This window comes from Labeo rohita, chromosome 14 (genome assembly GCF_022985175.1).
Source record: "Labeo rohita strain BAU-BD-2019 chromosome 14, IGBB_LRoh.1.0, whole genome shotgun sequence".
NCBI lineage: Eukaryota > Metazoa > Chordata > Actinopteri > Cypriniformes > Cyprinidae > Labeo > Labeo rohita.
Window position 1 is genome coordinate 26476702 of NC_066882.1, and position 14687 is coordinate 26491388.

Sequence of the window (14687 nt, forward strand, 5' to 3'; positions counted from 1 at the left end):
TTTAACATCCAATCTTTCTTCTTTATGCAGCCTAAAAAGCCAAAAATAAATAAATAAATTGTAATATTTATTTAGATATAAATATGACCATTCATGTCATATTTATATATGAGATCATATATATATGATCTCATTCATGGAAAAACACGTCCATTGTTTGTATAATATAATATAGTATAATTATAATAATGTAATGAAACATAATATAAATATCTAAATAAAAAATACAATATAATAACTTGAGTTGGTAATATACTTAAGTATTTATTAAAAAAATATATATGTAAAATACTTTAAAACTTTTGAAAAATACGGTATTTTCTGTTAGGCTATGCATTCGATTTTAAAATATAATTTTAACATCCAATCTGTCTTCTTTATGCAACCTAAAAAGCTAAATAAATAAATAAAATAAATAAATAGCAATATTTATTTAGATATAAAAATGACCTATATATGATCTCATTCATGGAAAAAAACATCCATTGTTTGTATAATAAATATAATATAATATAATACAATATAATATAATATAATATAATATAATAATGTAACACAATATAGGCTAAATATCTAAAATATAAAATACAATATAACAACATAATTTGGAATATATTTATACTTAAGTATTTATTAAAAAACATTATATAACATAAAAAACAGTATTTTCTTTTAGGCTGTGGATTTGATTTTAAAATGTAATTTTAGCATTCAATCTGTCTTCTTTATGCAACCTAAAAAGCTAAAAAAAAAAAAAAAAAAATAAAATAACATAAATAAATAAATAGCAATATTTATTTAGATATAAATATGACCTATATATGATCTCATTCATGGAAAAAAAACATCCGTTGTGTGTATAATATAATATAATATAATATAATAATGTAACATAATATAGGCTAAATATCTAAAATATAAAATACAATATAACAACATCATTCGGAATATATTTATACTTAAGTATTTATTAAAAAAACATTAAATAACATTAAAAAACAGTATTTTCTTTTAGGCTGTGGATTTGATTTTAAAATGTAATTTTAGCATTCAATCTGTCTTCTTTATGCAACCTAAAAAGCAAAATAAATAAAATAAAATAAAAAAATAAATAAAAAATAAAATAAAATAAAATAAAATAAAATAAAATAAAATAAAATAAAATAAAATAAAATAAAATAAAATAAAATAAATGATGTACAGGATATTATCCAATAATTTTATGGATATTTCTGTTAACCCTTAAATGCAACATAATGCAGTGTAAAATTCAAAATACGGGTAAAGCTCCTGTAAAAATTTCCTTATAGTACATTGTGCCCTATTTTTGCAGATTTTTTAACGATGTTATTTAGATCTGTTTTTCCATTCTTCAAACTGCAAAACCTGTTGTGATTTTGTGCATGAGTTATGTTTGATCTCTTTTTCTTCAGGTATAAGATTATATGATGATATATAGCTAATATGGCTAATTGTGCAGAAAATCAATTGCAAACGTGTGTTGTTTTTAAAGTAAATCATTGCCATTTTTGTAAACCTGGACTGCATCATTTCTGATAAATACATCAAATCAAAGACCTGATTTCACTTCACGTTTAACATTTGGAAAAGATGTCGTATCAGTTCTGACGACCTCATTTCTTCTTTGCGGATTCCTGATTTCTCAGTTCTGCATTTCAGGAAAAACCAACATATTTTTTTTAAGAAAAACCTGCTGAATTTTGTTCCGTCGTGTCCAATCAGCGAAACTGGACGTGAGAATCAGTTGTATCTTGGCAGAACCTGCACTAATTCCCTCACATTTCATCATCTTTATGTTTTTATTTCACAATAATGCCACTTTCAATATTTAACAGCAGTGTAAAGACTGTTGGGTAAAACTTTATAAGTTTGACTGCTAAAAACTTTTCTCATGAAACTCTTTTAAACTCTTAAAAAGGCTTTAGAAATACAAGACAGAAAGATAAAAGTATTAGAAATGTCAGATTGAGTCATATAGTGAATGCATGTTTTCTGAGCAGTGATTTATTTGACTGTTAATGAGTTATTAGAAAGAATAACCTTATATGGGTATCAAATCCGTCTTTGAAATACGGATTTATTCTGCATTTGATTTTTTGAAAGAGGAATGGGGATATTCGCTTTCAGTGTTGTTTCTCATGTTTACATAAATGTTGAAGTGGTTGTCTCTCCATCAACTAATGACGCTCTTCTCCTCAGCCAATCACATTTGAGATGTGAATACGACCCGAATCAGGTTCAGCTTCACATCTGGGACTTTCCGCCGCAGACGTCCTGAAAAGCGGGTTTGACAGGCGCATAAAACCTTTCGAGAGTCACAGAGAGTCCCATTTAGTGTGTACATTTAGAGACGTAAACACACAAACAGACACGCAAGTGATGGACCATTCTCAGGACGAGGCGCTGCTCCAGCGTGTGCCAAGCCAAGACAACGTCGTGAACCGAAGCACAGGGTAAATTAAATTAAATTAAATGTACTGATTTATTTGTTTATTTATTCATTCATTTAATTATTTGGATTAATGCAATCGCAAAGTTTGTTGGACATCATTTTTTGTACAGTATAAATTATTGCATTACAATAGTGCATGGTAATAATTATAATATATCATAAATGTTCCAAATGGTTTAAAATGCTTTGAGAAACTTTTTTTTGTTTTGCATGCAAAACTCTCTTTTGGTAGCCTGCTCAAAAGCAATAAAAACATTGATTGTTAATGATCACGTATAATCATTTAACTCTTATTAGTACATAGCTTATTTGGGTTACTTCATTTAGTGTGAAATTCCAATTTAAAAAGGCGAAATCAGAAGAAGGAAATCAAACTCTGCTTGGCAACTGGTGACGTCACACGCGCTGACGTTACTGATTGGCTGTTTTTATTAAATAGACAACAGAGCGACAAAGCTGCTTTGGACAAGTTTTTTTTTTTTTTTTTTTGCACATACTTAATGATTTTAAAATATTCCGTTATTATTTATTTAGATGTAATAAGTTACAATCAAATAGACTTTACATTTAAGTGAGTTGTTGACATATAACAATCAAGATTTGTTTTTATGCTGTTTTTCTGTTATGCTGTTTTGTTTTTCTGTTTTAATGTTAAAAGTTTTAGTATTATGCTGCTCTGTCATTTTCATTCAAAAATATGTCTGTATTATGATTAATTACTGGTATTTTTAGCTTCAGTTTGACTTATTTTAGTACATCAGGTTTTAGTATTGTGATTTGTTTTGCCATTTTTATTTAGAAATGTCTATTATTAATTAGTATTATTATTTTAGTTTTAGTTATTTTAGTTATTCAAGTTAACTAAATAACTAACTAAAACAAAAATGCTACTTTGACTAAAATAGCTCAAATAAAACATACATTTTTATATTGCAAGTTTTTGCTAACTTTTATTGTAAGTAAATCATTTTTTATGGTTTTAGTTTTAGTTCATTATAACTAACCCTTAATTATAACCCTGATTTTTTTTTTTTTTTTTTTTTTTAATTCTCAGTTCTCCTAAAAACCGGAACCAGCCAACATAAACTATTTAAAAACTGAAACCATTAAATTTACCCTTTCACTTATTCGTATGTTTATTTATTTCCACTTTTTAAAACTAAAATCCAATAAATAAATAGACAAGAAGCTAAAATAAAAAACATATTTTTATATTGCAAGTTTTTGTTAACTTTTTGTTAACTTTTTTAATTTTTTTGTTTTAATTTTAAAGTTTTAGCAGTATGCTGTTTTATCATTTTTATTTAGAAATATGTCTATATTGTTGTTATTAATTATTTTTATTATTATTTTAGTTTCAGTTATTTTAGTGCATCATGTTAACTAAATAAATAACTAAATAAAATAAACGCTACTTTGACAACAAGCTAAAATAAAACATACATTTTTATATACTGGACGTTTTTGCTAACTTTTATTGTAAGTAACTCATTTTTGATGGTTTTAGTTTTAGTTCATTATAACTAACTCTTAATTATAACCCTGATTTTTTAAAAATTCTCAGTTCTCCTAAAAACCAGAACCAGCCAACATAAACTATTTAAAAACTGAAACCATTAAATGTACACTTTTTTCATGTTTATTTATTCACACTCTTTTTAAATTAAATTCAATAAATACATAAATAAATAGACAAGAAGCTAAAATAAAACACTGTTTTTGTTAACTTTTTCAATTTTTTTTTTTTAATTTTTAAAGTTTTAGTGTTATGCTGTTTTATCATTTTTATTTAGAAATATGTCCATATTATTATTATTATTTTAGTTTCAGTTATTTTAGTGCATCATGTTACCTAAATAAATAACTAAAATAAGCGCTACCTTTAAAACAAGCTAAAATTAAACATACATTTTTATATTGCAAGTTTTTCCTAACTTTTTTTGAAACTAACTAATTGTTTATGGTTTTAGTTTTAGCTCATTATAACTAACCCTTAATTATAACCCTGATTTTTTTTTTTTTTTTTTTTTTTTAATTCTGAGTTCTCCTTAAAACCGGAACCAGCCAACATAAACTATTTAAAAACTAAAACCACTAAATTTACACTTTCATTTATTCATATGTTTATTTATTCACACTGTTTTGAAATAAATACATAAATAGACAAGAAGCTAAAATAAAACACATTTTTATATTGCAAGTTTTTGTTAACTTTTTAATTTTTTTTTAATTTTAAAGTTTTAGTGTTATGCTGTTTTATCATTTTTATTTGGAAATATGTCTATATTATTATTATTAATTATTTTAGTTTCAGTTATTTTAGTGCATCATGTTAACTAAATAAATAACTAAAATAAGCGCTATCTTTAAAACAAGCTAAAATTAAACATACATTTTTATATTGCAAGTTTTTCCTAACTTTTTTTTAAACTAACTAATTGTTTATGGTTTTAGTTTTAGTTCATTATAACTAACCCTCAATTATAACCCTGATTTTTGTTTTTTGTTTTTTTGTTGTTGTTTTTTTAATTCTCAGTTCTCCTAAAAACCGGAACCAGCCAACATAAACTATTTAAAAACTAAAACCATTAAATTTACACTTTCATTTATTCATGTTTATTCATTCACACTCTTTTGAAATAAATACATAAATAAATAGACAAGAAGCTAAAATAAAACACATTTTTATATTGCAAGTTTTTGTTAACTTTTTGTTAACATTTTCAATTTTATTTTTATCATTTTTATTTAGAAATATGTCTATATTATTATTATTAATTATTTTAGTTTCAGTTATTTTAGTGCATCGTGTTAACTAAATAAATAACTAAAATAAGCGCTACATTTAAAACAAGCTAAAATACGTTTAAACATACGTTTTTATATTGCAGGTTTTTGCTTAAATTTTATTTGAACAATTTTTTATGGTTTTAGTTTGTTGTTTAATGCTATTTGCATAATATTTTTAATACATCACAATATTTTCTGTTTCAATTTGCAAAGTTTTAGTGTTACGCTGTTGTTATTTTTATTTGAAAACATGTCTGTATTATTTTTGTACTATTATTATTGTACATTCAGTTTTAATTATATTTTAGTACATTTTATTTTAGTACATCAAGTCTTTTATTTTAATGGTTTTAGTTAATTATAACTAACCCTTAATTATAACTGCATTATTCACATAGAAGGTTTTTTTGTCTTAGAAATGAAGAATATGAAAATTCCCTAAATTAATTTTTCTCTTTTTAAATCAAATGGGAAAAAAAAAAAAATCCCTTAGATCTCAAATGATTTAAAACAGGCACGTCGTGCATCACCGGAAAACCCATGCTAAGGGGAAACGACACTTTCTGTGGTAGACAGATGACCGTTTGATTAAAGATCACCAACACCCACACAAACAAACATGAGAAATGTTTTAGATGTTGTTCTGTGGCTCCCCCTGCAGGAGCTCCAATGCAAAGGCGCTGAAGGTGACCGGACTGACGGTTCTGGCCTGTCTTCTGCTGGCCGGACAGGCGCTGACCGCGTACCTCGTCTGGGGTCAGAAGGAACACATCAATGCTCTGACCACCGGCCAGGAGAAGCTGAAGACCGAGCTCACCAGAAAGATGTCCGGTGAGTGAATCACAGCAACTAAACGTCAAACACAGATTCATTACGCACTATAATTTACAGAAAAGTAGCCATTTCACCAAATTATTCGTGCATATTATTCAGGGCCTGTGATTACAGTCTTGTTTAAAAGCTAATGAATCATGTTCATATGGTTTGCCTGTGTTTGTTGCGACAGCTGCTCCTCCAAAGGCGATGCATCTCCCCATGAACAGCATGCCGCTGCTGAAGGATTTCTCTGACGAGTCCTCTGACCAGCCCTCCACCAAGAAGAAGAGCAGCATTCCTCTCACTGTAAGATTAAACAGCTAATAATAATCATCAATAGAGCTGAATGGGTTCATTTTAAATATCTGATTCTTATTTTTTTTTTTTTTTCTGTTTTTTAGAAACTGCAACCAGTTTATACAAACCAGAGAGAGGGCAGCGGACAAGCTGATGGTATATATATATAATAAAAAATAAATAATATAAAAAAAATAAATGCAATAAGATCTTAATTATAAGTAAAATAAATTGAAATACTTTTATAATTCAAGAATTTCATTATGAGCCAGTGTTGTTATTAAAAACTAAAACTTAAACTAAAAAAAGGTTTTCAGTAATTGAAATATATCTGAAATACAGTAAAATAAAATTTTAATTTACGATGAAAAACTTTTAAAAATAAGTGAAACATGCTGATATTGTTAGTGAGTGTATAAGTACAAAAAAAAATGATATATAAATATATTTTTATTTATGTAAAAGGGAAAGGTCTGAATCAAAAAAGGTTGTTTTTAAAAATAATTTTTAAAATGTAATAAATGATTTAGATATTAGTCATTTAGATTTAATATGCTACAGTCAAATAAACTTTACATATAAGTTAGTTAATGTCAAATAACAGACATTTTCAACATCAAGATTTGTTTTTTGTATAATATTTTTAAATAATTTTCAGTATTTTCTGTTTTAATTAAAAAAAATTATGCTGTTTTATAATTTTTTTATTAAAAAATATGCCAATATTACTATTAATTACTATTATTATTTTACTTTCAGTTTTAGTTATTTTAGTACATCATGTTAACTAAATAAAATAGTGCTACCTTGACAACAAGCTAAAATAAAACATACTGTATTGCGTATTGCTTTATTAAGTTTTGCTAACTTTTTTTTTTTAGGTAACTCATTTTTTATGGTTTTAGTTTTAGTTAACTTACAAATGATGAATATGAAAATTCCCTAAATTATAATTTCTCTCTTTTTTTAAATCAAATTAATAGAAAATCAACTACAAAAAAAAAAAAAAAAAAACAAAAACAAAAAACAATCATAATCATAATCATAACAATAATAATAATAATAATAATAATAATAATAATATAATTTTCAGTAACTAAAATAAATCTGAAATACAATAAAATAAAATAACAATTTGGGATGAAAACTTTTCAAAAATGTTAAAAATGTTTTAAATGTTTAATGCAGATATTTTGAGTGAGTGTATAATTTACAGTAAATACAAAAAAAAAAAAGAAAATTAAAAAAATACAGATATATAAAAAAATTTGACAAGTTTTTAATAAATACTTGTTATAGTTGTTTAAATTTAATGTTACATTCGAATATTTCGAATTTTACAACATCAAGATTTGTTTTAATGCCATTTTGCATAATATATATATATTTAAATTTCAATATTTTCATATGTTAATATTACTTATTATTTTGTTTTATTTTTCAGTTTTAGTATTATGCTGCTTTGTGATTTTTGTATTTTAAAATACATCTATAATATTATTACAGTAGGTACAAAAAAATGAAAAAGACAGATATATAAACATACTTTTATTTGGGTAAATATATAAATAAAATGAAAGGTTTAATTAAAAGTACAAAGTCAATAAGCTTCATCTAAAGTAAAAAACTATACATTTAAAATATAAATTTATATGTAATATATAAATACATTATAGTATTACAGAATAGAATTGAATAAAAATATTCAATGTAAGTAAAAATGATCAACTATAAACTATGTATAACTATAAACGTCATCATAAATATTCTGAATATGTCACATCATCTTGCCTGTTATTATTGATCTAAATCTGTGTGTTCTATGAAAAGCTTTCCGACTGCCAAAGACCATGCGTCTGCCCATGAAGAGCATGCCACTGCTGCAGGTCCAGGATGAGGATGTGAAGAGCACTCCTGAAGCAGGTGAGACACACACACACACACACACACGCACGCCAGTGCATGCACTGATCCGCTCAGATCTCCATGTGACACGTGTGTGTGTTTCCCCACAGCTGTTGAGGTTCAGAGTAAGTGTCAGCTGGAGTCTCAGAGGGAGGTGAGGCCCGGCACCTACAAGCCTCAGTGTGACGAACAGGGCAACTATAAGCCCATCCAGTGCTGGCACAGCACCGGATACTGCTGGTGCGTGGATAAAGACGGCGCAGAGGTCCCCAATTCACGCACTCGCGGACGACCCCAGTGCAGTTAAGGTGAGCGTTTACAACAGACCAATAATAAATGTGCTCTCACATTTAAATAAAATAAAACTATTTTAAATGAGCTTTTATTTTTATATTTTCATTTAGATTTCATTGAGATATTTCATTTTATATTTATTTTCGTTTAGAAACTAATTTTACTATGTGATTTTGTTATTTTTGGCATTTCTTATATTTCTGTTTAGCTTTAATGTATTATTATTCCATTTATAATTTTATTTATTAATATCTGCACTCATTTAAATTGTTATGTTAATAACAGTGATATTTTAGTATTATTTATTTAATATTATAGTAATTATTAATATTCTGAATTAGCGTTTATTTTTATATTGCCATTTAGATATTTAATTTTATATTCATTTTCATGTAGAAACTAAAGTTATATTTTAGTATTATTTATATAGTATTTTAGGAATTATTAATATTTTGAATTAGCTTTTATTTTTATATTTTCATTTATATTCATTTTAATGTAGACACTAAAGTTATATCTTAGTATTATTTATATAATATTATGGTAATTATTAATATTTTGAATTAGCTTTTATTTTTATATTTTCATTGAGATATTTCATTTTATATTTATTCTCGTTTAGAAACTAATTTTACTATGTGATTTTGTTATTTATGGCATTTCTTATATTTCTATTTAGCCTTAATGTATTATTATTCCATTTCTAATTGTATTTATCAATATCTGTGCTCATTCAAATTGTTATGTTAATAACAGTGATATTTTAGTATTATTTAATATTATAGTAATTATTAATATTTTGAATTAGCTTTTATTTTTACATTTTCATGGTCATTTTCATGTAGAAACTAAAGTTATATTGTATTATTATTTATATAATGTTATAGTAATTATTAATATTTTGAATTAGCTTTTATTTTTATATTTTCATTTAGATGTTTAATGTTGCCTTATTATATTTCTTTCAAATTGTTTATTTTATATTTTTTTTTAATTCACCCTTTCTTTCGTTTAATTATTTTTTTTTAATTAGCTTTTATTTGTAATATATATATATATAGCTTTATATTTAACTTAGTTGGCAAGGCAACATTTAAAAAAAATAAAATGTACATTTTCCATCCAATATATATATTAAATAGTTAAATTACATGATTAAAATAATTTTTAACAGTTTTTTTTTTAGTTCTTAAGTTTAGGTTTTTTATATAATTTTATATAATTTGTTTTTTATGTTATTTTATATGATATATACACACACAGGGGTTTTTGTTGTTTTTTATAATTCTATTTTTAGAATTGATCATTTTTATAATTCAAATGCTTTTTGTTTTTTAGTTCTAATTTTTTATTGTTTAATTGTTTTAGTTTTAGTTTCACATTTTTTATATTATTTTATATTATTTGCTTTTTATGTTATTTTATATGATTACTATATATATGTATACATAGAGGGGTTTTGTTGTTTTTCATAATTCTATTTTTATAATTTTATAATTAACAGTTTTTTATAATTCTGATGTTTGTTTATGATTTTTAGTTCTTATTTTTTATGGTTCTTAAGTTTTAGATTTACGTTTTTTATTATTATTTTATATCAGTTTTTATTATTTATATATGTATTATTATATTATATTATGTATATTATTATGATACTTGTATTATGAAGCAGTATTGACATGTTTCTCTTTATTTGTTTCATGCATTTCTCTGCTGATGGATAATCACAGATGCTGATTTTCTCGGTGAGTGCATAATTTACGGTCAAATGTAGATTATTTTTCTAATATGAGCATCTAAACCATTGATACGCATTGAAAAATATTTACTCAGAAATTGCAAGTAAATTTTACATATAATTACAAATGACACATATGTAATGAATTAAACGTGAATTTTAATAAGTGTTTTCTCTGATAATCTGTTCATACCATTTTGTGATGTACTGATAAGTGATGTTTGTGTTTGTCCAGAGTGAATCAGCACATCCAGCGATAAGGAGAATAACTCCAGTCCTATCAGCTCTCACTAGTTTCAGCTCCTGACGCTCAATCACTCCATACGGATGATATTTGATGGGAATAATCCAGTAACCTTCCTACTGAAGATCTCTTCTTCTGATCTGTGTTCAAAATAAATAAACATACGCAGCATATTAGCAATGGCCTAACCCTTATTCTAATAATATCTACAGTAAGTCTCCTGTGTGATAGCATTTCTCTGTTTTAGTTCAATTTTAACTCACAGCATGTTGTTAGACGTAACATGAATATCACAGTGATTATGACTATAATAAACACATGCTGTTTCCAAACATGACTGTGTGGATTTATTGTCATTGTTTTATTTGAAAATGATTTTCACGCTCCAGAAAAATCAGCAAAATATATTATTTATTAAACAGTAATGTTTTCAATTCTGTCTGAATGATCTCTGCGTGTTTTAAAGAAAAGGAAAAAACACATAAACATACAAATGTTTACATAATAAATGTAATATTGTAAAGATAAAACTATTGAGTAAATAAAACAAGGAAAAGTGCTATTTACATTGCGATAAATACCAGAGATGCTCACAACTCTCTGAGCTAGAGTCCAAGTCAAGTCTCAAGTCTCTTTATTATATTAAGTCTCTGGTTATAATAAGTGTTGCATCACGTACAGCGACCCATCCAACACTGCATAGCTATATATAAGGAATTCAAAGCATGTAATATGTTATAATGACTCCTTTATCTATTAGCATACAGTATCAGCTTTGATTTTGGTATATAATCAGTGTAAACAGGCTATTGCAGCATGACAAAAACACCAAGAATGCTTTACTTTTAAGTTAATATCTGTATTTTGCCTTGTAGCATGAACACACAGTACAGTACAGACCAAAAATTAAGAAAGACCAAATATGGTCAAACATCACATTGTAGCTAAATGCAAAACACTATTGCAACAAACCAAATGATGTGAAATATATGAAGAGTTCAGATGCAAAAGCCTCTAAGTGCCATCTGAAATTTTCTTTAGAATGATCATTTTTATCAAGCTTGTATATTTAAGTTCAATAATTTCACTTAAATGGCAATGAAAATGACCTATTAATTGTCATTTAAGTGAAATTACTTAACTTAAATATACAAGCTTTATAAAAAAGCTTCTTCATTCTAGAAGAAAACTTCAGATGGCACTTAGAGGCTTTTGCATCTGAACTCTTCATACTATCCACACAAATGAACACACTACACTTCCTTATGATAGAGAATCCTCAATAATTTGTTATTTAATTAGTGGCTGGATAGCACAACATTCAAACACTCAACATTTTTAGAGTGAATGTGAAGCAACTGACCAACTTGTGACATGTAACTTGTTAAGAACAAAATGTTGAGAAATAATAAAATAAAAAACCAAAGGATGAGATCAGACTGGTTAACCTTCTCTTCTCTTAACACACTAGGTATGGGCCACAAAACATTTCCGGCTTCTAGGTGTCCTTCAGTCAACAAAGCCCATCTGAAACCACAAGGTTCTGAACTGAAAAAAATGGTACTCAGGGTATCAAGAAAATATTGCAAAATTTACAAGCAATAACTAACTTTTTTTCACTTACAGAGCACATGTAATATGCACTGCCTATGCAACTAATCATAGCTTATAAACTACTGTAAGTCAACACATCCCAGACTCTCAAACCAGTGTAACGTTATAACTAAATTAAACTAATGTTACATGATCAATAATAATTCTGTAACCTGTTTGCAGACAACGTTAATTAACGTGATGGCAGCCAGCAGCACGTAAATGATTACGTTAATCGACCACCACAAGTTTGGCAATTAACACTTGTATGGTGTTCGGATCTGTAGGACCCGTTTTCATTTTTTATCAAGAGAAAAATTATACGATTAATTATTTTTTCAAACTCATTGGCCTTGGCTCATTTTCTGTGAAGAATATATATCTGAACACATTTTCAATGACCACACTGGTCACACACTCTCTCACACGCACGCACTCAAGCACGCACACACACACACACACATCTGGTTTATTATCTTTGTGGGGACTCTCCATAGGCGCAATGGTTTTTATACTCTCCACACTGTATTTTCTATCCCCTTACCCTAACCCTACCCCTAAACCTAACCCTTACAGAAAACTTTCTGCATTTTTACTTTCTCAAAAAAACTCATTCTGTATGATTTATAAGCTTTTGTACCCATGGGGACCACAAGCCAGTCCCCACAATGTCAAAAATTTCAGGTTTTACTATCCTTGTGGGGACATTTGGTCCCCACAATGTAGCAAAAACAAGTACACACACTCACTTGGATATGTGGTTTACGGGACTCTCCATAGGCGTAATGGTTTTACTAATGTACCAACTGTATAATCTATCCTCCTACCAATCACAGAAAACTTTTGGCCTTTTTTGAATTTTAAAAAAAAAAAAAAAACACCATTTAGTAGGGCTGGGTATCGATTCAGATGTTCCGATTCGATCGATTTCGATTTTCAAGTTCTTAATTCGATTCGATTTAGATTCTCGATTCGAAACTCGATTTTCAATTCTTGATTTCAATTCTTGATTTGACAAGAGATTTGTAGTATCAGGGCTCTACACTTACTTTTCTTTCTAGGAGCACTTGTGCTCCTAATTTAAAAAATTTAGTAGCACAATCAAAATTTTAGGAGCACATTCTAAACAATAATCCAAAAATCTGATAAAACATTTGGCTTCCCATTATGAGGTGACATTTGACTCCTTAAAGTGATTTACAGGGGAATTTAACCTTTGTTTTTACCTTTTCATATGTTTAATGAGGCTCAGAGGTGGCAGGAGTACAATCATATTCCTAAATTCATTGTTGAGATTAATGTTTTAAATCAATTTTTTTTTAATACAGAAATGTTAAATGATTTAAATAACTGCCAGCAGGTGGCGGCAAGAGACTGATTCAATTACTGAATCATATCATTCATTTGATTCGTTCGAACTGCTGCTTCATTTAGGAATAAAGAGTGACTGTCTTTCCCCTTCAGTCGTTTCACTACGACGTTACATATGGGAACTCGCTTGAGAGTCCAATCATCTCCAAGCCTTATTCAAAAGGCCAATGAACATTCATGAACATTGGCGAGTGGTATTTGCATGCCGAGCCACTCCCCCGTATACACGGGTATATAAGAAGGCGGCGTGCAACCACTCATTCAGACTTTTGCTTTTGGAGCCTCGTCTTCTGAGCTATTTAAAAAAAGAAAAAAAGTAAAAGAGTTCCTGAGTTCACACTCTCTCTGCTGGCGTGCTGCCGAGCTACTAAAAGAGCTTCATCTAAAAGAGCGTTCGGCAGCCGCCAGCCTAATCCTGCGGGCTGCCGTTTTCACGGCATCAACGCCTCCCGCACTCCAGCGAGCGCCCCGTCTGAGTGCACGGTTGTGCCGCGGTTTCTCCCTGGGCAGACCGGGATTTCAAAAGAGTGAATTTCTCGCGGCTGTCGAGGACATCTTCCCGGTATGTCTCTCCGGCCGTGCGCTTCCGGGTGCGGTAGTTTCCTCGCCTCTTTGGACGGACGTGATCGCTGTCTCACGTGCCTGGGCCGAGAGCACGCTGAGGCAGCGTTCACGGATGGTACGTGCGTTCATTGCGAATGTATGTCCATGGCTGCGTTAAAGTCCCGCCGCTCATTCATGAGTAGGCACCCCTTGTTGTTTTCCCGCGGTAAATCGTTGAGCCGTCAAGGTTTTTCGGCTGCCGCGGCGAGGCACTTGGGGGACATTCAGGTGACTATGCAGAATGTTCCGTCGGCCCCCAAAGCCCCGCGGACTTCTGCGTCACCGCGCAGTCCCGTTGAGCTGCCAAAGCAGTATACCTCCCCGTACAGCGGGCTGGGTATCTCCTTTTGCGCTCCCCAGGAGATCGAGATGTCTGCTGCAGCATCAGAGGGAGAGTCTGACGATGAGGCTGACGACTCGGCGGGTCGGTACCCCTCTGCGGTTGCCGCCCCGTCTGAGACAGATGCTGAACTGTCGGCTATGCTCCTCCGAGCCGCCAAGGAGATCGGTCTGGACGTGCCCAAAACACCTCCGGCCGATCCCTCTAGGCTGGATGATTGGTT

The 14687-nt window shown here is 29.1% G+C and overlaps 2 protein-coding genes across 3 annotated transcripts in view; both read left to right on the forward strand.

The window, feature by feature from the left end:
- The window catches only part of si:dkey-201i24.3 (golgin subfamily A member 6-like protein 7), a 306654-nt gene that overhangs the window by 258249 nt on the left and 33718 nt on the right, over positions 1-14687 (forward strand). The gene's annotated exons all lie outside the window — the stretch shown is intronic.
- Positions 2288-10891, forward strand: cd74a (CD74 molecule, major histocompatibility complex, class II invariant chain a). The gene is made up of 8 exons (XM_051127690.1): positions 2288-2474; positions 5925-6094; positions 6270-6385; positions 6481-6532; positions 8207-8299; positions 8392-8589; positions 10306-10320; positions 10549-10891. Exons 1-6 carry the CDS (start codon positions 2401-2403, stop codon positions 8586-8588), a joined length of 702 nt encoding a protein of 233 aa, XP_050983647.1. The 5' UTR covers positions 2288-2400; the 3' UTR covers position 8589; positions 10306-10320; positions 10549-10891.

Coding starts and splice junctions, on each gene's coding strand:
- cd74a (XM_051127690.1), top strand. CDS start 2,401: ATGGACCATTCTCAGGACGAGGCGCTGCTCCAGCGTGTGCCAAGCCAA. Junction 6,095..6,269: donor GCTCACCAGAAAGATGTCCG/GTGAGTGAATCA, acceptor TTGTTGCGACAG/CTGCTCCTCCAAAGGCGATG. Junction 8,300..8,391: donor GAAGAGCACTCCTGAAGCAG/GTGAGACACACA, acceptor GTTTCCCCACAG/CTGTTGAGGTTCAGAGTAAG.